General features: G+C 48.0%; 3 protein-coding genes across 4 annotated transcripts; 2 read left to right on the top strand and 1 right to left on the bottom strand.

Moving 5' to 3' along the window:
• The first annotated feature begins 9,967 nt into the window (after positions 1–9,967).
• LOC120447609 (intraflagellar transport protein 172 homolog) lies at positions 9,968–19,183 on the top strand. The gene is made up of 6 exons (XM_039629082.2): positions 9,968–9,979; positions 10,374–10,719; positions 10,774–11,060; positions 11,115–12,158; positions 12,220–15,794; positions 18,965–19,183. The coding sequence occupies exons 1-5, from the start codon at positions 9,968–9,970 to the stop codon at positions 15,766–15,768; spliced, it is 5,238 nt and encodes a 1,745-aa protein (XP_039485016.1). The 3' UTR covers positions 15,769–15,794; positions 18,965–19,183.
• LOC120450116 (regulation of nuclear pre-mRNA domain-containing protein 1A) lies at positions 15,796–17,704 on the bottom strand. Its single transcript, XM_039632938.2, has 4 exons — positions 17,433–17,704; positions 16,674–17,374; positions 16,396–16,539; positions 15,796–16,117 (listed from the first exon to the last, which is right to left on the bottom strand). Exons 1-4 carry the CDS (start codon positions 17,581–17,583, stop codon positions 15,965–15,967), a joined length of 1,149 nt encoding a protein of 382 aa, XP_039488872.1. The 5' UTR covers positions 17,584–17,704; the 3' UTR covers positions 15,796–15,964.
• On the top strand, positions 19,051–24,460 carry LOC120450112 (adenylyl cyclase X E). Of its 2 annotated transcripts, XM_039632928.2 has the most exons (11): positions 19,051–19,183; positions 19,760–20,583; positions 20,676–20,957; positions 21,456–21,741; positions 21,807–21,982; positions 22,039–22,254; positions 22,320–22,644; positions 22,708–22,976; positions 23,037–23,131; positions 23,188–23,339; positions 23,623–24,460. In XM_039632928.2, the coding sequence occupies exons 1-11, from the start codon at positions 19,061–19,063 to the stop codon at positions 24,361–24,363; spliced, it is 3,489 nt and encodes a 1,162-aa protein (XP_039488862.1). In that variant the 5' UTR covers positions 19,051–19,060; the 3' UTR covers positions 24,364–24,460. The 2 variants fall into 2 exon arrangements, with proteins under 2 accessions (XP_039488862.1, XP_039488863.1); XM_039632929.2 differs by lacking the exons at positions 22,039–22,254; positions 22,320–22,644; positions 22,708–22,976; ... (1 more) ...; positions 23,188–23,339; positions 23,623–24,460 and having other exon boundaries at positions 21,801–21,940.
• The last annotated feature ends 1,944 nt before the right edge of the window (positions 24,461–26,404 follow it).

A 26,404-nucleotide genomic window follows, 5' to 3' on the forward strand; every position in this document is an offset into this window, starting at 1 on the left:
TCAGCTGAGCACACGACTGCCATTTATTAAGACCGGCAATTCGTTTGTGGTGTTCCTAGTGCCTGACTAATGAAGAGGGTTAAGAGGGGGCGGTGCGGGCCAAGAAGTGGGCGTGGCAGCAAACTGGTTGCCATTGAAAGTGCAGTTAAGCTGCAATCGCGTTCGCGATTTCATTATGCGGTGCCATAAAAATAGCTATCCTTCTAACAAAGTTAAAGGAGCGGCTGATGCCAAAGGCAAACTTTGTGTTGTCTGGCCGATAAATGGGACATAAACTAGACCAGGTGGGTACCCTAAAAAGTGAAATGTACTTCGGATTTCTCTCGATAGTCTTTACCAAATAAGTCCAGATGCCATTTGACATACTATTCACATATTTAACCTACTTTAGCTACCATGAGCAAATTCTCATCTAATAGTCCTGCTCGCCGAAATACCCTGCACAATTTGGGGTAGGTTCAATAAAAAAAAAGGAAAGTTATCAACGTAAACAATTCAAGCACTTCAACTAGTTTTGGGCGCCTCGATAGTGCTCCAGATAATGGCATGAGTCTGTAGCTTGGGGGCGGTGTAAAGTGGGCGGGGCTGCATAATGAAAAGTTGCCAGTTATCGGGTTGGTTGGAGACTGGGAGGAGGGGACGACGGTCTGCCCTTCAGTCAAACGGGCAAAACGCAGAGCGACAAATTTTTATGGGCAAACTTTCAATTACCCAACTTTTTTCTTGCTTGAATTACTTTTGAAATGCTTTGCCCACCCACACACACACACACACACACACGCACACAGCCATACAGAAACAGGACATATGCATATGTGTGGGTGAATATGTCTGTGTCCTGTCGTCGCGTTTGTTGTTGCTCTTTTTGCTTCACTGATTCTCGCATAGAAATGCACAGAAAGAAACGGTTTTAAATGCATAAATGGTTTGAAATTTAATCAAAATCAAAAAATGTTCTAGCTAAAATGGTTCGAAGTTGTATTTAAAGTTTTTAATGCTGTCATAAATGACAGGATGTGTAGATTTTTACCGTGTGCCTTTTTTGATGCCATGTTGCGGTATCCGAATATCAAAAGGAGGTGTACAAGGAGTTGCGGTGACGACGGCCATTGACTGTGTAGGGTTCATAGCACCAAAGTGCCAGCGATGTACATATTGTATACGTGTATATGTATCTCCTGCCCACCTGACTATCCGAGGACTGGAACTTCAAGGACGCACAGCCATTTATAATGCCTGTATATTATTACTTTTCACTTTGCCGAGCAAATTTACGAGCGAGCTGCGCAATTTTCAACTTGTTACTTAGCGCGAGCGCCACTTAAACACTTTTAAACGCAATTTTCGCACCGCCCCAGGAAGCGGGAATGCGAATTGAAGCTCAGAGCTGTGAAATATGGAATTCTAAGCGGGCCAAGACAATGATTCCGCCGTAGTACTCCCCGGGGAGAAGCTCCATTGCCATCGCCATCGCCATTTCAGCACCAGGCGATAAATCATAATCTGCTGGCATAATACATAAAATATTGATGCTAAAGAGTTCAAAACACACACATGCCGTCCCCGTCCCGGGACGATAATAGCCACTAAACACCTATTTACCCCGCTCAGAGTTATTAAGGCCAAGTGTGCCTGCTGTTCAAAAATGCTCAAGCACTTTGGTTATTTATGTGCGCAAGGAAGAATTCTGCTTTATTAGCCATTGTACATCTTTTGACTCCGGAAAGTTTTCGCCCTGACCGCACACAAGGCGTATGAGCAATGTGCACTGGTCCAGCAAATAGATAAACTTGCGTGTCAGTTAAATTATAGATGCAGCCCATTCTGCAGGATAGTATATTGAATATTAAGTTGGGTTCAATTAAACTAGAATTTATGTGCGCCATTGGCTTACTCCTTTGACCAACTTGAAAGCCCAGCCATTAAATATTTAAATTGGCAACAGAACAAAGACTAATCCACATAATTCCATTGCCTGCGATATTTTAGCATCTCCTGGATTGGACGATTGCACGATTAACTCGCTGTGTTTTGCTCTGTTTTGCTCTTTATTGCTGTTTTGCTGTTTTACTGTTTTACTAGGGGTTTCCATTCGATTCCAGCAAATCCCCAAAAGACCGCAAACAAACGAAATCGACAAAAAGAAAAATAGTGGCTAAACCTGCCATTTGAACATTTAAATTTGTATCGCCGACTGCAGTCCGAATAAATTGACATTGCGAGATGGCAAACAAAAATCGACAGCGCAGAGCTGAATACAAGGCAATGTCAATGTTTGCCTGCCCCGTTTTCCCTATTTTTTTTTTTATTTTTTCCCCGGCGTTTTCCCATTTTCCATTTTCCAGCCAAGCGGAAGTGTCTGAATGATGGATGCTGATTTCGCTCAGTGCCCAAAAACGCCACAAAATGCACAAAACTCAATGTCGAGCTGCAATTGCAGTGTGAATTTATGGCGATGCCAGGAATTTAAAGTGCTTCCCACTCGAGCTAAGCGGCTTTTAATGAAGTCATGTCCCGCATCCCTTCTTGCAAGATGAATTGTCGGGTCAAGCCGAGCTCCCTTCGTGGGGGTCAGCAATTAAAATCGCAAAATTCATGGCCCAATGAAGCCGGTTGAAGCTCCAAATCCGAAAAAAGGTGTGCGCCACGAGTATAATTAAATTTGCTAACCCAAAACTAATTGGTGGCTGCCCTGCGAAACGCGGGAAGCTTGCTGCAGGACTCTCTGACCCGACTGATCCTGATGAAGTGGACAGAGAGGCCACAGCTGACATCCCCTTTAATTATGCTGTCACACGCGTGGAATGGGAACACGATATGGTTGTTAGGCATCTGCATCTGCAAAGGGCGGGGATAAATTGAATGTAAGCAAAGCCAGAGCTTGTACAAAAACCGAGCCAAGGTGAGCGCAGCACTTGAAAAAACATAAATGTAGTTTGTTATTCTTAAGCGAAGCGAGCAAAACCCTTTTTTTTAGTAAAATGGTGGGTGTCTGCATTTTCATCAAAAATTTACACATTTTAATCAGTTTTTTGAATATATTTTCACCAAAAATAGTCTCACAACAAATCTATTTAGTGTTCTGTGCAGCTAATTACCAATACTAACGACCCATACAACTTTTTGGACGATTTACAAAAAATAATTTTTTGGCCAATTTTCACTTTTTTATAAGGGGTTACATCACATTTTTTATGAAAAAATGGGTCAAAAATAAAAGTGTCCAGATTTGAATGCCAATTGATTTTAACATTGATTAAGGGTTCAGAAATGTACAGCACTTCAATTCGGTAGCCATTTTGGACAATTTTTCTTGCAAAACTTGATTTATTGAACTAAAAAGTTGTACTAAGTCTTAATTTTCAACCAAAAGTGGTGCTTGAAATCGCCACTATGTATTTCTAAGTGCAAAGGGGTGGAAGGATGGAATTGGCCAGCGACAACGACAACGACAATGACACATGATTATGTTTAGCCAGCAGGTGGGACAGCAGAGGACAGGGAAAAGCAGGTAATGCCGCAACCAACTTTGACCTGGCCAAAATCCTACCGCCCCTGCCCGCACCGGATAACATATTGTGGCACATTACATTAGTCTTGGTCCTCTCTTTCTGTCCAGTGCCTCAAGTCCGCCCATTCCCCTGATCATCCTTGTACGACACGGACCATTATGCATACGTATGATTAATGAGATTCGTGTTATTGTTGATGTGCACAACGAGGCGGGCGCTTTTTGCGTCTGCAGCTGGTCTTTGACACTGGCGACCTTATCAATCAGCCATGGCAGCACAAAGGCTCCGTAATCACCTCAAAGCCTAATAGAATCCGTCAAATCAGAGTGGGCAACGACGAGTATGGGCTGTATTAAACGGCCATATGAAACTTTGAGCGGTGCCGTTGTCCTTTTTTGGCTAGAAACCGCAACTGCATCAAGGCCATTCCCGCAGCTCAATTCGCAATGAACTGGGCCCAGAGCACTTCAATTTGTTGGCCCGGCGACCGCATCACGAATTCATGACCCTTCGTCCAAATAACCAGAAAACAAAACCAGCAGCCACCAGAAGCCACCAGCAGCATAGCCCCCAAACCAGAAAAAGGGCGAAACAATATGCAGCAGCCGCTGGGAGTTGCCTTCGGATCTGGGGGAAAATTGGAGGGTTAGCGGACAAACCGACATAACCAACCATCAATCAAAACGTGGACTACTCCACTGACAATGGGCGTGCCCGAATTGCTAGCTAGCCTCCGACTGCGACAGAAATGGTTTGTCCTGGCCACGGGTCGTATGCGTGATGTGGCGACATCAGGAAACCAAAAATTGAAGACTGCTGCGGCCGGACAGCCATGATAATTATCACCTAGCTGCGCTACATTTTCATAAACACAATTATTTATTAATTAACCGGAACCCCGACAATTTTAGACCCCCCGTCAGTCATTCATTGTCAATTGGAATTTAATTGAAAAGCGGACAGGACATCGCTTTGGAAGTTGGCGCGAAATGGATTCGCTGAAAATCTAGCATACTCGTATAGTCGGACATTTAATTTATGGCATGCGCTGTCAGGCGATTTAGATTGATTGTTCACGGGATTAATTAATAACCAGCACGCAAAACTAATTTCAGACTGCAAATTGGCTTAAATTGGAAGCCTTGTAAACTTGTTTAACAATGCTCGCCTGTCGCCAATGTGTTTTTTGTGCGAATAAATGTCAAAGAGCCGACAGACAGACGGATGACGAGGCAAACAAATCTAGAAATTAATTTCGTTCCATTTCATTGCCAAGCTTTGTTTGCTGCGCTGACGCTGACACTCGACTCGAATCAAACGTCGGATATTTTAGATGGAGCGCCGAATTAATTAACGCCCTCGTGCACTGCTCGGCCAACGGTGCGTATGATTAATATGGCCCAGTGGCATCCAGCCAGCCACTTCAAGGACTTTAGAGAGCAGGCGAACGCTTGCGGGTGGTGTTGGTCGTCGCACGTGTTTGGCATTTTTCCGGCGGCACTTTTCAAACTGAACAATGCGGAATGCCACGCCCACAAGTGGCCGCCACATTCAGTTTCGGATTTCGGCCCCGAACATAAATCTCTCAAGTGTCACATAAAATTTCCGCACATGTACGGAATCAAAATGAAAAGAAATCGGTGCGGGGCGGGGCGGCAACACAGACGAGGTCGTAGTGCAATAAGTTATCAAAGTTAATAATTCTTAATGTTAGTGCATAAATAAGCCTGAGACAGGGCCAGACGTATCAGGACTTGTCACAGCCAGGGCCCATACTTTTATGGGTACGCTTCCAAATAAATACGAGCCGAGAAGCCAGGCATAAAGAAGGAAATTTAAAATTTATGCAAAGAGCAACAGTGGCAGCGGCAAGACGTGGAAAAAATCCAACTGACTGAAGGCTAATTTGCATAAAGAAAACGGCAACGAAACTCGAGTGTAACGCCCAGGAATCTTTTCCTCTCTCGATGTGGCTGTGTATATTGTGTATGTGGTGTGTGTGGTGTGTGTGGTATATGTGCTCAGTGGCCTGGCAAATATGAAACGTAAAGTGCTCATGCTGACATCGCGACATAAAACATAGCCATGTGTTGGTACAAATGCTTCGCATTTATTTGGCAGGCCTTTTGGCTAATAGCGCTCACACTGGCTGGGCCACTGTTTGGCCAAATGCAGCAGAGCAGAATCGCCAGTTCGACAATAAAGTGTCCAAACAGTAGTCATGCATGGCGTGTGTGTGCACAGCTCACACTTTCCATATATGGTTTATGTTCGCGGCCAATATTTGAACTTTAATGTTCTGTATAACCGGAAAGGAATATACATTTTTGATTGGAGGATCGGATTGGATAAAGGTTAATAAAACCAACTCCTTTAATAGTTTATCTGAAATAAATTTCTTCCTGTGCATTCCATTTCTTGCCAGTAGCCATTTACAAGGTCATCGAATTTATCTAGACTTTGGTTTTCGAATGGGCTGCCTAACTCGATTCGAGTGCTTTAAATTCGGCTTTAATTGCCAGGCCAAAATATAACTTGGAGATCTCCCCGAGGTCATTTTCTAATCACCTAATTGGCAAAACTTTTGCCTCTCGCCCCAGGAAACATTTGACTGGGACTCGTGAAAATTTTCAGCTCATCCGCAGATAAGGCAAAATACGAGTAAAAACGCTTTGCTTTTTGGCCAGCCATCTATCTTCCGCATCTGGAAAATTATGACTTGAGCCGGGAGCCAAAAAGGCCAAAGGACCTGGCCGGCCAAGTTCATTGTGCCACATTTCATTTGGCTGAAAGTGCATGAGGGTCTCGCAAATGACGCCCGTTAGCTATCACTACGAGTGCTTCATTTTTTCGATTGAATGGATGCGTTTGGGATGCAGTTGGCTGGCTGCATTGTGGCCCCAGTTTTAATACTTTGAACAGGCTTGTCTGGTCAGTTGGGGATTCGAAGTTGCGGAAGCAGGGAGTTGGCCAAGTGGCAGTAGGCAAACTAGTCGAGTTCCAACTCCCCGGCACACAAATCTCCAGCTCTCCAAGGTGATTATTTTGCAGTTGTTGTGCCAATTTTTAACGCAAATTGCTGCCTTACACATACATACCGTACAGAACTTCACTGTACTGTACTGCCAAGGCCGGAAAGCGGGCGTGGGCAGGAGCATATTTTGATTTCATTATGCCGGCAGAACGTTTCCAGTTCAGGGCCCCGTTGCTATTCCCCATTATAACGGCCAGATGTAGACATTTATGTACATTATTATGCCTCTCCTTTTTGTATTTTTACGTTCTGCTTGCTTACACCGAGCCACCGCCGTCCCCTTCCAAACACAATCTCCATGGGGGCTTATTAAATGATTGACCTAGGCTCCTCACTTACCTCCTCCATTCCTGCCCTCCAGTCGCTGCTATTATTGTTATGGCAATCGCTTTGATTGCACGTTAGCAGCATATTATTATATCCTGACAGGGGGACTATAATTTCAGCCAGGACCAAGGGTTCTACGTTAAAATGTCATTTGATGGAAATAGATTAGAGTTTCGATATTCGATATTCAGAGGGTCTATTATCTTTCCTACCATATGCAGGCACTTTTCAAATACATTGCCATTTAAACATGTGACATCAATTAAGACTGTAGTTAAATTTAGTGAATTGGCCAAACGGCGCCCCTTTCGTGGCTTAAATTCATCATTAAACTCTCACGAACTGCGCTTTTCTTCATTTTAATGCTGGGTTTCTTTTGTTTTCGGAGAAAGTACCCCACGGACTTTCCTTCATGCGCTCGAAAAGCTGCGTAAAAATCTTCGCTGACCGGAAACTAATTTGAAAATGTTATTCATTATGCATAGCACTTGCCCCGTTGCCACTCGAAGTTGCACTCGGCTGACGCTGTTTCGCTGTTCTGCTGTTCTGCTGTGATTTCGCGCACTTCCTGCCGCACTTTTCGAGTTTGTTGCAGTTGCACTTTCTACGCACGGTCTGGGAAATCCCAGGGAGACTGGCTTTTCCGCGAGTGTGTGGGTTTGACCCAAAGTTGAGGAAAAGTTTCGGTTTTCGCTTTCGCCTGGCGCTGCGAAAAAGTACGCGGGCCACTAATGCCCAGATTTGAGTTGCGGCTGTTGGACTTTTAACCAGATTGTTGCCTTAAAGCTGAATTAGCACAGCTCCTGCGGCTAACAAAGTTGGCATAACCCATTTTGGTCAGCAGTGCTTAAAGCCACATTAATTTGTTGCGAATGCCACATGGGTTTCTTAAATTTAAACTGGAGAAAGTTTAATCCGATACAGAGAAATGAGGCTACATACCTAAAATGATGTACCAAATACTATATTTCAAACTATATAAACTATGAAAAATTAACAAATTTCCGCCTCCAAAGGTCTAAAATTATCCGGCAATTTTCCATTCCAAATGGGTTAAAGAAAAGCCAGGGGCTTCATCCCGAGTGGCGTCCTCCTAATTGATAGCATCTTGAGCGCGTTTCGCCTGCTCGAGGAGATAAAAATTGTAAGTCGACAAATTAAGCCGGGCCTGAAAGCGAAAGACGGCGCCGTGGAACGGATGTGGATGTGGATGTGGCTAAGATGGCTAGAATGGCTAGAATGGCTAAAACTGCAGTGCCAGCCAAAACGCCAACGGCCTTGGCCACAGGACCAATATCAAAGGGAAAAAGTAAGAAGGATAACCGTGGAAACAATGACAGGCGAGCCAAAGGAAGCAGCCAGGATCTAGAGACAAAAGTCTGGCGAATGGTTTAAGGCAGGGCAAAAGGAAGCGAGATAAAAATGGCGTGCGTCGCATGGAACATGAACCAAAATGGCACCCACAAGAGCTTCCGGCAGACGTCCGCTTTAACAACTCTTTTACCCACACTCACGCACAGCCACTCCCGCACATGTGTATGTGTGTATATGTATACAAATACATATCCTTGTGAAGGGACACATCTGAGAACGCCCTGCACATTAGGTACGTTTCCAGGGGATTTTCTGTGGGGGGCGGTGGCAGCGCTTTTGTCATAAACCCATTAAAAGTCAAGGACAAAATTCATGTTGCATGTTTACTCATGCACACTCACACACCCATACACTCACACACCCAGACACCCACACACCAGCACTCACACATAGATCACGGGGCGGAAGAAGCAAACAGTGCCAACAAAGTAGCTTTAATTAATGAAACTCATTAAAGGCATGCCAACCAGGCACTGCCACAAAGCAGAGTGGCTGAGCAGCTCGGGAAAAGGCCAAAGGATGGCCTAAAAGAACCGAAGGTCCAAAGGAGCCAAAAGGACCGACTAGAACCAGCAGCAGAAACCAGACTGAATTGCCCGCTTTGACCTGCCACAATGCGTTGGGCCATACATTAGCCACGTTGGCGCTGACTTGGCCTCCGCCATTGAATAAAATAATCAGCAGCCGCCTTATCCAGCTGCCGCCGTAAGTCCTTTTGACTTGGCCAAGGCGAACGACGTTGGCCGAGAAACGAGATATTCACGAGAGCCGCCGACAGGACGAGAGCCGAGTGCGGCCGAAGAGAGCGTGAGCGAACTGAGAGAACAGGGAGAGGATAAGCTTAGCTGAGAATCCTTCTGGGGAAATGATGGTGAAAGTTCATATAGCATTCCGAAAATCGTACTTCAAAAAGGGGGTAGAAGCAGTGTAGCGCAAAATGCAAGCAGTTTACAGCAAAGGAATATAAATAAGCAGTTAGCAAGTTAAGCGGTGCAAGCAAGAGGCGCTCTGCCAACAAAGCAGTTAATCTAGCAAGGATTCGTTGCACATTAGCTGAAATGCTAGAAATGTTGCCTCAAATTCGTAAACGAGTTAGAAAGAATAAAATAAAAAATAAAATTTTATAATAATAAAGATATCTGAAATATATTTAGTATTTATTAAAATCTTAGAGTAAGGCTACATTTCAAACCATAATTATAGAATCGGGCTACATTTCAAATTATAATTATAGAATCGGGGTATGTTCCTATAACACTGTTATACCTTATGGCAATCTCAAATGTTTGGGTAAAAATCCGATAGAGGGCTGATTTAGACCACTCAGGACTTAAGCTACCCCCACCAAACCCACCCCAAGGTCATGCGCTCTCGCCACACAGCACACCTGTATGAATTGGCCTCTCACCTGCGACTGGCTCTCTTCGCAGAGCATGCGCCATGCACAGAGGACTCTCCGCTGCTCGGTGAAAGGACTAGGACAACTCACAGAGGACTGCGCTGTCTGCAGAGCAAGCAACAGCTTTGTGCCTGCGGGTGGGACGCCCACCCACCCCCAAACAGCGCCGCAGAGCCACATCCTGGCCCATCCTGTGGCAGCCCCGGCACCTGCTGCATCTCAAAACAAAGGCCATTTATTTAGAATGGCAGCGCAAAGCGGAAGCGCCAAGAAAATAGACAACACCACAGCACACGACACCACAAAGGGGTGGAAGTGGAAATGGACGTGGAAGTGGGTGGCAGGGGTGGTTGCCGGGCTCCCGGTTGCCACAACAACTGACTCGGACCACAACAACGGCAGATACTGCGACGGAAAATTAACAAATTCGCGTTCGATTTATTATTTTAAGAGCACTTGAAATCAGCTGAAATGCAGTTGAAATATCTGCGAACTTTGCTGGAGGGCCAGGTAATCAGTTGACGAATGGAAAAGTTGAACATATTAAATATTTTCAGTTCTTTCGTTTAAAAATATCATCGAATTTTTATGTTACGACGAACTAATAACGTTTTGCATTTTTATTTTTCCAATTTCATCAATGTATGTAAGAAGTCTTTGAAAATCGTTTAGGACAGCATGCTTTAAAGACCGCTATTTATATAATAAGTTAAACTGCTCTTTCCAGGAGCAAATCCAACGAATAGCGGGATTAGCCTGGTCCCCCAATCAGCAGAAGTTGGCTATAGCCACCGCAGATCGCCATATTCTACTGTATGATGATGCAGGCGAAAGACGCGATAAGTTCAGCACCAAGCCAGCTAATCCCGCGAATGGGAAGAACTCCTATGTCATCAGGGGACTGGCCTTCAGTCCGGACTCCACCAAACTGGCAGTTGGCCAGAGCGACAGCATCGTCTATGTGTACAAGTTGGGGGAGTCCTGGAACGACAAGAAGGTGATCTGCAACAAGTTCCCTCAGGCCAGCGCTGTGACTGCACTGGTTTGGCTTACATCGGGATCCATTATAGCAGGTACATCTCTTTCCCTGCATGCAATGAATTTATTTCATTAGGTATTTACAACAGGACTAGAGGACGGCAAAGTGCGTGCCCTTCACAGCAAGAGCAACAAATCGCAAAGTCTCTACGGCGGCGATAGCATCTGCATTTCCTTGGCGGCCAATACCAAGGGAACTGGCTTCCTCAGCGGCCACAACGATGGCACCATCATCCGCTACTTCATGACGGATGAGGCCACGGAACCACTGGGCAGAGTAGTGCAGCATCCAGTGCCACCATTTGCTTTAGCCTGGCCACACGGTGGCTTCTGTGTCGGTGGCTGTGATCAGCGGATAGTGTTTTATGATAGTATGGTATGTGCACAAGGATATGGTTCCTTTGGAGATTTCTTAATATCCCACTTCTAGGGTCGCCAACTGCGCACCTTTGATCATTCCCGGACGGAAGGCGAGCGGGAGTTCACGGTGGCAGCCTGTAGTCCGAATGGACAGGCAGTGGCCTTCGGCAGCTTTGACAGGATACGCATCTTTGCGTGGAGTCCACGACAAGGAGCGTGGAGCGAGAGTGCCAGCAAGGAGGTGGACTGCTTGTACACGCTGAGCAGCCTCCTCTGGCGAAGAGATGGAGCCCGACTCGCCCTGGGATCCGTCAGTGGAGCTGTGCTCCTCTTTGAGTCCGTACTTCGACGCACCGTGTGGCAGGACAAGTTCGAGCTGATCTTCGTGGCGCCCAGTCAACTGTTGGTGAGATCCTTGACAGAGCCCTCGCAAGCCCTTACAATTGAATCCCAGCTGGGTCTGGAGATCGATGACGTAAGAATTATGGGCCGGGATAATTACCTGGTCGCCCGAACGGAGGAGTCTCTCATCCTTTGCGATTTGACCAGAAATTTGAGCAGTGAGGTTCCGTGGACTGCCTCTGGTCACCATGAACGATTCTACTTTGAGAATCCCACCGTTTGCCTGATCTTCAATGTGGGCGAACTGAGCTTGGTGGAATACGGTGAGAACTCCATCCTGGGATCTGTGCGCACGGAATTCGTGAATCCCCACGTGATCTCAGTGCGGCTGAATGAGCGAGGAAATGCAAAGGAAAACAAAAAGCTCGCCTTCCTCTTGGATGCCAAGACCATATGTGTCGTCGATCTGGTCAGTAGGATGACCAGTGGGCAGATTAGTCATGAGACCAAGATCGACTGGCTGGAACTAAGTGAGACTGCCCACAAGCTCCTGTTCCGCGACAAGAAACTGCGCTTGATCCTAGTGGATAACTACACTGGCAAGAAGCAGACCCTGCTCAGCAATATATCCTTTGTCCAGTGGGTTCCCCAGAGCGATGTGGTGGTGGCCCAGAGCAACTCCAACCTGGCCATCTGGTACAACATTGATCTTCCGGAGCATGTGACCATGCAGAGCGTGCGAGGGGAAGCCATCGAGGTGCTCCGTGAAAATGTGTGTATATAATGCTGTAGATAATTGTCATCCTTTGATATGTCCGTTTAATCTTCCACAGGGACGCACAGTGGTTCGCTCCCAGGATGGACCCAGTGAGCACAACTACCAGTTGGATGAAGGGCTTGTGGAGTTTGGCACCGCCGTAAATGACAGTGATTTTGGAAGGGCCGTGCACTTTCTGGAGTCGCTGGGTGACAAGCCGGCCGCAAAGGCCATGTGGCACAATCTGGCATTGATCTCCCTGGAAGATGGAAACCTCCGAGTGGCTCAGCGATGCTATGCTGCATTAGGTAACGTATCCAAAGCGTACTACTTAGCTGGAATGATCCAGCAGGCGGATGAGTTCGAGGAGTCCTCTGGCTCCCCTGGCATCCTCTGTCCCGAAGTTCGCGCCAAGATGGCTCTGCTCGGATCGGACTTGCGCACTGCCGAGCGGATTTATCTGGAGCAGGGTGACATCGAGTCAGCTCTGAAGATGTACCAGCAGCTGGGCATGTGGGATGAGGCAGTGGCTCTGGCGGAGAGGCGTGGATATAACCGGATCTCCGAGTTGAAGCAACAGCACATGGACTACTTGCTGAGTAGCGAGCAGCAGGAGAAGGCTGGTCAGGTGCTCGAGGAGCAGGGTGATCTCGAGCAGGCGATGTCCCTGTACCTGAAGGCCAGCAAGCCGTCAAGGGCTGCTCGGTTGGCCCTAAAGACACCCCACATCCTGCAGGATGAGCAAGTAATGCTGCAGGTAACCGAGGGACTGGTTCGTTCCGAACTCTATGAACTCGCTGGAGACATAGCCCATCGGCTATCGCGGCCCGAAGCAGCTCTAGCTCTTTACCGAAAGGGCGGAGCATATGCCAGAGCACTGGAAATAGGACGAGTGGTGGCCCCGCAGGAGGTAACCGCGCTGGAGGAGGAGTGGGGCGATTGGCTGGTGAGCCGCAAGCAATTGGATGCCTCAATTAACCACTACATCGAAGCGGGAGCCACGCAAAAGGCCTTGGAAGCCGCTGTGGGCGCAAAGCAATGGCGCAAGGCAGTTCAGATTGCCAAGGTCCTGGATGAACCGGAGCTTATACAGCGGTATGCTGTGGATCTCGCCAAGCACCTGGCCTTCGCAGGAGATCTTGATGGAGCAGAGGACATGTTGGTGCGGGCCAATCTGCACAAGGATGCCATAGAACTACTAAATCGCCATGGCAAATGGGAAAGGGCCTATGTGATAGGTGAGAAATACCTAAAGGCGGAGCAGGTTCGCGAGCTCTTCGTTCAACTTGCTGGAACGCTGGAGGAGCAGGGGAAGTTCAGGGATGCCGAGAAGGTCCTGATAGCGGTCAATGAACCCGATCTGGCCATTGCTATGTATAAGCGGAGGGAATTGTACGACTCCATGATCCGCCTGGTAGAGCGTTATCACAAGGATCTGCTGGATAGCACCCACTTGCATTTGGCTCGCCAACTGGAGTCCCGTGGCAAACTGAAGAACGCCGAGATGCATTTCGTAGCCTCCGGTGACTGGAAGTCCGCCGTGCACATGTACTGCTCCTCGGGGCGCTGGGAGGATGGCTACAGGGTGGCCAAGCAGAAGGGCACCGAGGGAGCCAGCCAGCAGGTAGCCTACATGTGGGCCAAGTCCATGCCCACAGAGGGTGCAGTGCGATTGCTGAGCAAACTGGGTCTTCTGGATACAGCAGTGGGGTTCGCCTGTGATTCCGGACAATTCGAGTTCGCAATGGAGCTGTGCAAATTCGCTGGAAAGTCCACGGATGAGGTGCACCTGAAGATCGCCATGTCGCTGGAGGATGAAGGAAAGTTTGAGGCGGCGGAGGCAGAATTCTTGAAGGCCAATAAGCCCCGGGAGGCCATTTTGATGTACCAACATGCAGGCGATTGGCAGGCGGCCCTGAATGTGGCTGAAACTCATCTCCCCGATGCTGTGGGAGAAGTTCTAATAGGACAAGCTTCGGCTGCCCTGGAAACCAGTAACTACAAGGACTATGAAGCTCTTCTACTGCGGGCCCATCGTCCGGACTTGATTATAGAGCACTACAAGCAGGAGTCCCTCTACGAAGATGCCCTGCGCATCGCCGAGGAGCACTATCCGTCGGCACTAAACGACCTAAGGCGACTTCAGGCCCAACTTCAACGGGGTCAGGCGCAGGCACAAGCTGGGGAGGATGCCGCCTCCATTTCGCGAGGCTATCTACAAAAGGCAGCCGAGTTTGCCAAGAAGGAGCAGTTTCGCAAGGCGGCCGAGTGCCTCATGCAGATAGACTCCTCCAATGCCGAGGATGCGTCCACTTTGGAGAGAGCTCTACTACGAGCCGCTGAGATTTGCAATCAGTTTTTGGAGGGTCAGGATGCCCAGGAGTTGGCCCAATCGCTGGGACCGCGATTACTTGCCATTAAGCAGATAGGACCCGCAGCTCAGCTTTACTTGGCGGCGGACATGCCCAAGCAGGCGGTGGACGTGTTCATCAAGACGGAACAATGGAGCAAGGCTCGTCGGCTGGCCAAGGAAATCGATCCAGATCTGCAACTCCTGGCCTATGTGGAGCAGCAGCAAAAGGCCAGCCTGAAGCACGAGGGCAACATTGAGCAACTGGCGGACATAGACATAGTCTCCGCCCTGGATCTCCTGGCGGAGCAGGGTCAGTGGCAGCGCTGCTTGGAGAAGGCCAAGGGACTGAATCCCGCCCTGCTGCAGAAGTATGTGGCCGTCTATGCAGCCCAGCTCATTCGGGAAGGCAATTGTACGACGGCCCTGGAACTCTACTTGAGCTACGGCGCTCCTCCGATCGAAGCCCACTTTAATATCTACACCAGGATCGCCCTGGACTGCTTGGCCCTGAGGGAGGAGCAAACGGAGCGCGGCACCACATGGCGCCACTTGAGGGACTTCCTCTCCCGCTTGCTGCAGGCCCTTAAGGCAACTCCGGAGCCGTCCCAATCTAAATTTACAGGCAGCATGGAGCAGTTCCTGTTAATAGCCCACTATTACGCTACCAGAGCCGCATGCAAGGAGGTACAGGCACTTCAACCGGTGGCTCTGCGCTTATCCTTGGCTCTGCTGCGCCACACGGATCTGCTGCCGGTGGACAAGGGTTTCTACGAAGCTGGGATGGATCTCCGCCAGGCAGGTCGCGAAGCCGAGGCCTTTGTGATGCTTAACCATTATCTGGACGTGTGCGAGGCCATTGAGGAGGGTTCCGGCCAGTTGGTGGATCATTCCGACCTGGCTAGCACTGATTTTCCCAGTTCCGTGCCCTTGCCGGAGGATATTCACCTGAAGAATGATCCCAGCCTTCACGAGGAGGTGCGCGAATGGGTTCTCGCTGTGAGCATGGACCAGCAAGTGGACCAACAGCTGCCCACCGATGATCGCGGCTTGTACGAGTCAAGTCTGGGGCCCAATGATCTGCCCTGCATGCTGAGTGGATTTCCCGTCAGAGGCCGTCAGCCGGTGACCTTCCAAGGGTCGAGCAACCAAGTGAACCGCGACGTGTGGAGCAAGTTCTCGGTGGCCTTGAAGATGTCACCGGGCAGCGGTATTGCCGACATCATTTCGTTTACCGAAAAGTGGCAGGGTGCAGCCAACTACGTGATGCACTAAGTGGACAGAAGAAGAAATCCAAGAATGTAAGTTGCTTGCAATTAGATGCTATATTGAAATCGTCATCCGGGTGTGTGTTTGGATTACAGTCAGGGGATTTTGTGGACGCGGTGCAAGTAGGGGGACAACTGCAAATATATATATAAACTCTAGTCTTGACTTAAAGTGGCTCCTTAGGTTTCAGGTTCTGGATCCTTCAATGCAGGGCGTTGAAGAGATCGCCAGCGGAGGGCAGGGGCGCCAGTCCGCCAGTCACATCTGGCAATTGGGTCAGGTCGGGCAGGTTGGAGAGGTGGTCGTGGATCTCCTTCTGCAGGCCCAACATCTTGGCCAGCTTCTTTTTGTGTTCCTGCAAAGACACAAAGAATTAGGCGACGATGTTCAACACGTGTAATTAAAGGGGGACTGCATTAGATTAGATTCGGGTTTTTTAATGCAAATAAAATATTAATACAAAATGCGGATAGCCCACAAGCGACTAGTCTAGGTAACATCAAATAATTAGCGCCACTTCAATGGCCATTATTTAATTGGTTCTGTGGCGAACAACACCCCATAGTTTTTGGATAATGATCTTTATCTAACAACCCCAAAGAGCATGCAGTGCTTAGACCATGGAGAACGTACATCGAGGCGTTGCTCAGCCTGGGAGAGAAGTTCCTTCTGCTCCGCTTGAAAATCTCGCAGCATGGTGGCCAGCTTGGCGCGCTCCTCCATTTCCGCCGCCAATCGAGCGTTGTAGTCGTTCAGCAGATCCACAGCTTCGTTCACCTAAAAGGAAAATGATTAATAGTATCCATTCGGGATGAGGCTTAAAACATGTGCGGTCAAAACACTGGCACGAAGTTGTTTCTCCATGGCTCTTGCTTTGACCACATCTAAGTACACTTGAATTGGTGCCCCACCTGTACGGCCAGAGCCTTAGCCTTATCCTTATCTTCCAGCTTGCTGATGCAGCTAATCTCGGATATTTCCTGGGGCAGCTTGGCGATACGCTCGCGCACCACGGCATCGCTGGATGCGGAGTTTTCGATGCTGGTCAGGGCCTTGATGAGCTCCTCGGGCTCCGGGGGTTCCCCCAAAGGCAAATATGGTGGCGTGTGACCGTTTTCCGGTTCCACAGAAACGACTTCCTCTGCCGGAGGAGCTGCATTTGAGCTACTGCTACTGCTGCCTTGGCCGTGATGGCGCGAGCGCTTGGACTTGGAGTGGCGATCCTCGTGCTTGCGCTTCTCGCGGCGCTCGGATTTCTCGGCCTTGCTGCTGCCACCGGAATCTTTATGCTTTTCCTTCTCCGGCTTCTCACTATTCCCATTGGTCTTGCCATTACTGCTGGTGCTGGTGCTGCTGCCAGCGGCCTCCTTGTGTAATCGGGACCTCCACTCGGCAATAGCCTTGGGATCGTAGACGCCGCGCTCCAGCCAGATGTTCAGGATCCTTCCGAGGCTGCCCAGCAACTTGTCCGAGCTGCACTTCTCGCCAATGTGGGCGAACACCTTGCCCAGCACATGGCTGAACTCCTTGCCGTATTCCGGCCCCTTTTTCTTGCTGTTCTGAATCACGTCGTTGGCCAGATACATGAAGGTCAGCTTCTTGGGCTCTGGCACTGTAGGGGGCGGGGATGCATTAAGTTGTGTGTTGCACAGGATGGCCAGGATACCCACCGTTCTCCAGCTCCCGCTGCCAGGTTTTCACAATCGCTGCGCTGTGTTTGCGGTGGTGAATTAGCCACAGGGATAGCGTCTGGATGCTCTGCTGACTGCTGTTCAGCTCGGCCAGCTTCTTAAGGAGAGCCGTCTCCGTGAAGGCCGACATGGCTGCTTCTGGTTTTCCGCCGCTTTTCCGGACTTATTATCAAATCGCTCGAACGATTGCAATATTTTCAAGTTTCCGAAAAATAAACAGCTTGGAATGCGTATGCCGTTTCAACCAAAATACCAAAGACGCCTAGATCGCAGGCCGATTAGAATTACGATGACTGGTCACACTTGCCTTGGCGGGAAATCAATTTTTCGGGAAATTAGCATTTCTACGCCATTTCGCTTCTTCAATTTATTCCTATGTTGTTCTCAACCCGTGCAGAGTTGGCTGCCAAATGCATTTTTGCATAAATACATTTTAAAGTTAATGCTGTTCCATAATACAGTGCTGCCATACATTCCAATTTCCAGGGCTGAAACTCCTAGCTTTCAGCGCAGCCCGCCAGATGGAGCCAGTGCTGGGCGCCCGAATTCAAATTTGAATTTGAGTATTAAAGCAAATTAAAATTCAATTTATAGTTTTAACAAATTGCAAAAATCGACAGTAGATTTTTAATAACTTCACTTGACAAGCAAGCACCCTACCTACGACTGTGTCATCAATCAAGCGCCAGCGCCGCCAAACACTTTTCACACTGATAAGCACACCACTTTCAGCACTCAGCCATCGAGAATCCGAGTGCGAGCGATTCGACAGGTGTGTTGGGTACTCAGTTGGTCGCAGCAGTTGGTTGGAGTCGGTCGCGTGTATAGATATCAGCTCCCGGGGGCAATTAAGTCGCACGGAATCGAATCGGGGCGAGCGCTTATCGCGGCAAAAGAGTAATTTGTGATACCTGTCCGCCGTGTATTGGCTTGTTGGAGCGCTACGCGCTTAAGTGGTGTTAATTTTTTATTAATTATTATCGTATTTATTACTCAACGAAAGTGAAGTGCGAAATCGGTCGCCTCAAGTGCCCGTTCGTACGTGCAAAGCCCGCAAATAAATTACACAGCCATATAGCCGTGATCCTTCCCTCTATACTCGCTCTCGTCCAATGCAGCTGATAATGCAGACGAAGTTCGCCTGATCGATTCCCATTCCCATTCCTATTCCGATTCCGATTCCGTTTACGATTTGGAGTGCGAGTGCGGGTGAGTGTGATTTACAGACCATTAGCTATTACCACTATCAATGGCACATTAGACAAATTGCTAAATTAGCTGCTGTTTTCGCCACCTTACGCACATATAATCACATAAACATACGAACAGCACGAAATCCGAAATCTGAAATCCGGAGAGGTTCCCCTTACACACCTCCCTCTTTTTTGGTGGCGCCGATAAGCGAAGCCCCTCAATTGACTGATTCAATGCCTATTGGGGGACTTTGTGGCTGGAACTCTGATAGCCGATAGCTATTTGGCTGTGGGTCTAATTGTTTGATCTGATAATAGGTGATTGCCAGCCAGCCTCTGATTTTGGATAGCTGCCACCGAAAATGATTCCTCCGCACTGATCAACAACCCGATCCGACCTGAACTGGCGCCAACATGGACTCCTACTTCGACTCGGCCATCGAGTACAATCGGTCCAACCCCATCAGTCTGGCCAGAACCAGCAGCCAGGCCCAAACCGTGCAGAACGAGAAGAATTGGGAATGGTCGTATCTTGTGGTGAGTGCCTCATTTGAAGGGGTTCGCATTTCGAAAACATCCAGCAATGCAGTGGTGGAAAGTTTTATTCGCGCCACTCTTTATCTTTATAAGCCATCAGTAAAATCTGAGTTTACCAAATTGCAACCGAATGCTAAGTTACTGCACTTTATAGATCGTGTAATCGTGTTAGTAGTGAGCGATTTTATCTCTATCTGCAAGTATCCAGTAAAAACGTTATTTACAATTCCCTTCCGGGAACTAATAACTTTATGCAAATTATGCCAAATTTAATTGTATTCCATTACTTGTGAATTTATGTAGCGTTCAGTCTAACGTCTCTATTAAGGTTAATGATGACAACCATGATAAACGAGTATGAAAGGCACTTGTAAGAGCAGCGTTAGCAACAAAATTAATCTTGGCATGTAAGAAGGGCACTCCAAATGTATAGCTGTGTCGCTTTAGGTTTAGCAAAAGTAAACAAAAGAATACTTTTTCGGTAAGAACACTACTGTCCTGTATGTATTTAATATTTAATGCCGTATTAATATTTCACAATTTTGGCTAAATCCTCTACTCACCCCAATGCTACAGAGAAAATGTCGCAACCTGGAGCTGGAGGACTCGTACGACTTTTACATGCGGCGCCTGCGCGTCGGCTACCTGTCGCTGTTCATCTTCATCCACGTGGCGGTGACCGTGATCCACACGCTGCTCCTGCTGACCACGCCGCAGATCAAGTACGTGTACGTGGACATGGTGGCCTACATATGCTCGGGACTGGTCATCTGGATGGTGCTGTCCGTGAACTTCCGGAGCGAGCTGGTGAGCAAGCACGGCTGGGTGGTGTACGCCACCTCCTGGCTGGCGGTGTGTGTGATGGTCCTGATGGACATCGGGCTGAATGTCTACCACGCCACCAGCCACAACGACATCCTGAATCCGATCTACGATGCGTACACCCTGTACGCCATATACATGTTCATGCCGGTGCCGTACCTGCTGCAACCCTTTGTCCTGGGATCGGCAGTCACCTTTTGCTACATAATAAACTACAGCTTCGTGATCACCGCCAAGGATGACAACCAAATGCACAGCATCCTGAACGAGGCCATATACCTGAGCTGTGTCAACCTATTGGGGATCTTCTTTCGCCTGATGAGGGATATAGCGCTACGCACCACCTTCCTCGATCGACGGCAGTATGTGGAGGAGAACCTCCTGTTGCGCTATGCCAGGGATCAGGAGCGTAGTCTTCTGCTGAGCATCCTGCCTGCCCAGATCGCCGATCGCTTGCAGGAGGATGTGAAGAACCGCATCGAGCGGTCCAAGCAGCAGCACCAGCAGCAATCACAAGTGGATCTGCGACGGAGTGCGGATAGCCAGACCCTCAAAAGGTGGCGCCAACCGGATCATGGGTGAGTTCAATGCTATAAAACTCTTTTAGAAGGGATTTTAAAATCTTTGTTTTAATAACTATTCTATATTACAATCCTGCACCTTTATTCAGCACCCTCTTCATCGAGCCTCACGATGATGTCACCGTCCTGTACGCGGATGTGGTCAACTACACCCACCTGACCACCACCCTGGATGTGAAGAAGCTAGTGGAGGCCCTGCACGATCTCTTCGTGCGCTTCGACATCGCCAGCGAGGAGTACAACGTGCTGAGGATCAAGTTCCTGGGCGACTGCTACTACTGCGTGGCTGGGCTGGCCAATCCCAATGCGGATCACGCCAAGTGCTGTGTGGACCTGGGACTGCGGATGATCAAGGACATACGGGATGTCAGGTGGGCACATGTAATATTAGGCGTTATTATTTAATGTATTAGAATATTGAAGTCATTAGCCGTGTTGTGTTTAGTCACCACTGATAACTTGCATTTCATTCGGCCGGATGAGAGCTGTGATTACTGATAACGATTAGGGAAATTTCTAATCGAATCATAATGGAATTAAAGCAATTTGAACAATTATTTAGTAGACAACAAATTGTGTCAAACACAACTGCCGAAATGCTGATTCCTTCTTCCTTTTCCCGAATTTAACAATTTTAATTTGAATTGCGTGCTCTAATAAACGTAATGTCATAAGTGACCGACGTACCTTGCCAAACTTGATAAGACGAACGAATTCAAATGGAAACCTATAAAATTGACCAATAAAACCTGTTTACAATTCTTGGAAAATAACTATATAATGTATGCCCACCTTTGGAAATTCATATCATTGATTTTGTGGAAAGCTAAAGGTATATCCATGTAATGATTATTATTCTCTTTCATTAGGGAGAAGCGCCATCTGAATATCGACATGCGAATCGGCGTCCACTCGGGAGATGTGCTTTCCGGCGTTATTGGAGCTGCCAAGTGGCAGTTTGACATATGGTCGAAGGACGTGGATATCGCCAATCGACTGGAGGCCACCGGAGCCACAGGAAGAGTGCATGTCAGCCAGAAGACGCTATCACTGTTGGATGGCGAGTATTTCTTCGAGGACGGCACCGAAAAAGCTCGAGAGGATCCAGTGCTCCAGAAGCACGGCATTCGCACCTTCCTCATCAAGTCACTGCGCGTGAGTATTCCCCGAAAGGTTCTGCGTTCCTCGCCAGCACACTTATCTCGAACCGAAAGTTGTAGGCCCCCATGCATGACCCGCGTCGCAGGATGAGGGAGCGGCAGGCGAAGAAGCTTAGCGAGGTCAGCAAGGCCAACTTCATGCACAACTCCACGCTCCACCAGTACAACCAGGTGCGCAACCAGGCCAAGCTGGAGATGTGTCGCGAGCTGGACAAGATGCCCATCGGCAGGATACAGTGAGTAGTGCTTGTCACGCCAAGTAATGTATTGCTAAAGGCTATTTCCCTTTCAGGCTCACCAAAGTTTTCAGGCGAAGCACGCGACTCACCCAGGATGAAATCGAAGAGGAGACCTTTCGCCGCAATATCAGCTCGTGCTGTCTGTTCTTCCGCATCCGCAACTGGGAGTTCCAGTACATGAAGGAGCCAGATGTGATGCTCAAGTACAGCATTGCCTTAGCTTGGGTCATCTACATGGGTCTGCTGACCATCCAGCTGCTGAGCAAGGAGTAAGTAAAGCTCTCCCTTTTATTCTTTTATTAAACAGATAATAACCTTTGGGCTTATATTTAAGTGCTCGCTATCACTACTGGTACATAGATGGCACCACGATTATCCTGCTCACCATGCTGCTGATCGTGTCCTGGTACAAAAAGCTCTGGATCATGTACATGTCCGATGCGGATGTGTCCTCGCCGAACGGCAACCTCAGTGGTTTCTTCTTCCGCATGTCGGATGAGATGCAGCGCAACGTGGTCATCCGCGTGGTGATGTACTTCCTGATCATCTTCTCCTACTGCGCGGTGGCCATAATGCAAGTGGTGGGATGCAGCAGCGACGAGGACTACGCGGATCTGGAACCGAGCTACGACGATCGGGTGCAGTGCTTTCATCCTTGGGTGGGAAAGCGCCAACAGTCTGTCATTAACACTTATGCTATTGACAAACTTATTTCTCTGCAGATACTCACCAACTGCATGACACTGGTGATTGGCATGTCCTTTCTCTTCACACGGATCCCCTTCATCATCAAGTCCTGCTTCTCCGCCCTGATAATGATCGGCTATGCGGTGCTGGTGGTGTCCGAGTTCAACTACATCTACGCCAACAGCCCCTCCACCAATGTCAACTTCAACGCCAAATACTCGCACATCCTGCTGATGATCATAACGTTCGGCATTTTCCACCTGATGGAGCGGCAAACGGAGTTCATTGCCAAAGTGGATTACAAGTAATTACTGCGAAATTAGCTCTTGCAAGAAGCGTTATTCACACATTATTCATTTGGCAGCTGGAAACGGCAGCTAATCAAGAAGCAGGAGGATGCCCTGATCACCAATGACACCATCAAAGTGCTACTCACCAATATCTTGCCCACGCATGTTGGTAAGTTTTCACAAAACTAGCTAATTCCAAACTCAAATCCAAATCCGCCCACCCAGCTGACTTCTATCTGTCGAACCAACTGCAGAATGAGCTTTACTATGAGGAGTACGACAATGTGGCCGTAATGTTTGCCTCGATAAAAAACTTCGACACCGACAAGATCGGATTGCGTGTGCTGAATGAGATTATCTGCGACTTCGACGATGTGGTGAGTAGTCTGCCATCATTTTCCGTGATTCCCCCATAGAAATAAGTACCTAAATTTAGGCACTTCGTAACGGAGCATAGCAATCTTATCGAATCGTAGTAGAACCAAGTGCGCTATATCCAAAAAGCGTCTTGAATTAGATAGCAGTGACATTCTGTCTACCGTCTATGAGATAAATTCTACCCTTGTCAATTGAAGGAAAGCCATAACCATATTTATACTTAAATAGAATAGATAGAATTTTAAATGAAACTATTTGAAGTGTCCGTTTCTCCTCTTCCAGCTGAACAAGTACTCGCAGAGCCTGCGCGTGGAGAAGATCAAGGTGGCCAACTGGACGTACATGGCGGCCTGTGGCCTGGATGTCTCCCGTTCCGAGCAGGTGAACGCTCCCCAGATGAAGTTCCGCAACGTTTCGCTCATGCCCAACGGCCGCAGGAGTCGGTATGACGGAGCACGCAGCTCCAATGCGGACGGAGTGCAGCGGGTGCCGTACGGAAACGGGAGCAACATAGCCCTGGACCTCGACTTGGAGCGGGGTCAGTACGAGGGCAATGTGATCACCAGTGGGCCGCGCATCAGCACCACCCAAAACGGGAGCAGCAGCAACGAGGTGGTGCGTGTGATGGCCGAGTTTGCCCTGGACCTGATGAGCACCATGCGGCGCTTCAACACGGAGAACATGCAGACGGAGTACGAAGGCAGCACCGACTACGGCATGCTGAGGATCGGCATTTCACACGGCAGAGCCATGGCTGGAGTGGTGGGCATCTCGAAGCCTCACTACGACATCTGGGGCAATCCCGTGAACATGGCCTCCCGCATGGACTCCACCGGCGTGCCCGGCCAGATCCAAGTCACCGAGAACACGGCGCTTAAGCTGCGCGAGTTCAACATCCAGTGCAACTACCGGGGCATGACCTTTGTCAAGGGGCGTGGCAACATACCCACCTACATCATCGGCACCGACAGCGAGTACCAGTTCCTGCCACATCGCCCGCCCGCGGCAACCAAAGAAGACTAGCTGAATTTTACCAGAGATTAGGTCTAAGGCATGCATGTATATAAATATATTAGGCTTAAGGCAGTCACAAATAAATGCTGTAATTCGAACTAAACAAGTTGGGCCGACTTTCCATGTTTTTTCTGTCCAAAAGCCGCGTAGTTCCTTTTGGCAGTACAACAGAATATCTCGGAGCCTTCAGCATCCTTGGATTATGTTCGTCTAATGCCACAAATCGGGTAATTTTCCGCAAAACGCTAGTTGCGGCAAATTGGTGGAGCAAATTGGGAGATTTTTCGATTCAAGTACCAGGCGAACAGGAAACGCAGAAGGTGACCAACGATTCCCAGCAGCAGCCTGCTAACGATTATGTTCGCCTAGTGCTTAAAATCAATCACGAAATGCTCGGGTTGACGCCAATTTGGTCGGCAAAATAGCAGAAGTTTCGACTCCTGATACCAGGCGAACAGAAATCGCAGCAGGTGGCTGGACAAAATGTGTTAATATTCCATTGCATACTTTTGAGCTGAAGCTATTTCAAATTGCGGGAAATCGTGTTGCATACTTTTAGGCACCAAATTGCAACGGCCTAGAATGCATAGTGTGACCATGTTTTTCGAACTGTTCTTGCCAAGCCCAAGAGTATGCAACAATTTTGGGGCACATTTTAACTATGTTGAGCCCAAAAGTATGCTCTAATTATCAAAACATTTTCTCGGGTTGAGGCCAATTTGGTCGGCAAAATAGCAGAAGTTTCGACGCCTGGTACCAGGCGAACAGAAATCGCAGCAGGTGGCTGGTAGAATGTGTTAATATTCCATTGCATACTTTTGAGCTGAAGCTATTTCAAATTGCGGGAATAATGTGGCATACTTTTAGGCATCAAATGGCGACGGTCTAGAGTGCATCTAGTTTTTAAAGGAATAATTTTATTTATTAAGGCATACGGGGAAATCTTGGAGCCCCTTTGTGTTCTTCTTTTCTATTAATTCAGCCCATTTGGGCGCGCCGGCTAACTACAGTTAGCATTTTCTATTTTACAATGATTATACTTTTTTTTTTTAAATTAATTAACATCTTTATTTAATATTATTCAGGAACAGGTCAATTAAAGCCTTTAACCTAAATGTTGTCTTAAGTAAATAATCTCTTAATTATAAAATATAATTTGTTTTCATCTTAATATATAGGAATAGGTCAAATTTCGAGTAGTGAGGTTTCAGGTAAATAATATATTCATACTATCATCTTAGAAGCAGCCCAAAATGTCTTCTTTTGAGCCTGCGAATTGGGATAGCCCCCTGTAATCTCCGGGCGAGACGATTACGGTGGGCAGTTAGTCGATCGTTGTATCTGCTTGAGAAGAACGAGATTTGGTCTTCAACAAGGCTCAGGTTTAAATCATTGTGAAGCGTTTGGCCGCTAACGAACCAGTCACAGCCAGTGATTTGTCTTAATGTTTTGTTCTGGACGGTTTGGAATCGTTTTCGGTGGGACGCAGCCGCCACTCCCCAAATTTGGATGCCGTATCTCCAAGTAGGTGCGATAATTTGCTGATAAATCTGACGCTTGCATCTTAAAGGTAGTTTGCTTTTCTTATTTAGCATCCAGAATAGTTGGTTACGCTTTAGGTTGCACATTTTGACGACTCTGGCAATATGATCTCGGAAGGTTAGGCGTTTGTCCAGTGTGAGGCCTAGGTACTTCGCCTTAGTTGCTTGCTCTATGTCCACATTATTAATGTGTACCGCAGGAGTTGTTTTACGGCGTAACGTAAAGCAAACGTTTACGCATTTGCTTTCGTTAATTTTGATGTTGTTCGCCATGGCCCATTTCTCGAATTCGTTGAGATAAGTTTGCAGCATTTGTGACGACTCGGTCTCACTGTTCGAGGAGCTGAGAAAGCAGACGTCGTCAGCGAAGCTGGCCAGCAGCATTTTGCTGTTGTCATTGGTCATTTCATAATAGCTTGGCTTGGGGATGTCTGCTGTATAGATGGAGTAAAGTATCGGTCCTAAGACGCTTCCTTGAGGTACGCCAGCTGCAATGGCAACATTTACAG

The sequence above is a fragment of the Drosophila santomea genome, chromosome 3L (assembly GCF_016746245.2).
Source record: "Drosophila santomea strain STO CAGO 1482 chromosome 3L, Prin_Dsan_1.1, whole genome shotgun sequence".
Taxonomy (NCBI): domain Eukaryota; kingdom Metazoa; phylum Arthropoda; class Insecta; order Diptera; family Drosophilidae; genus Drosophila; species Drosophila santomea.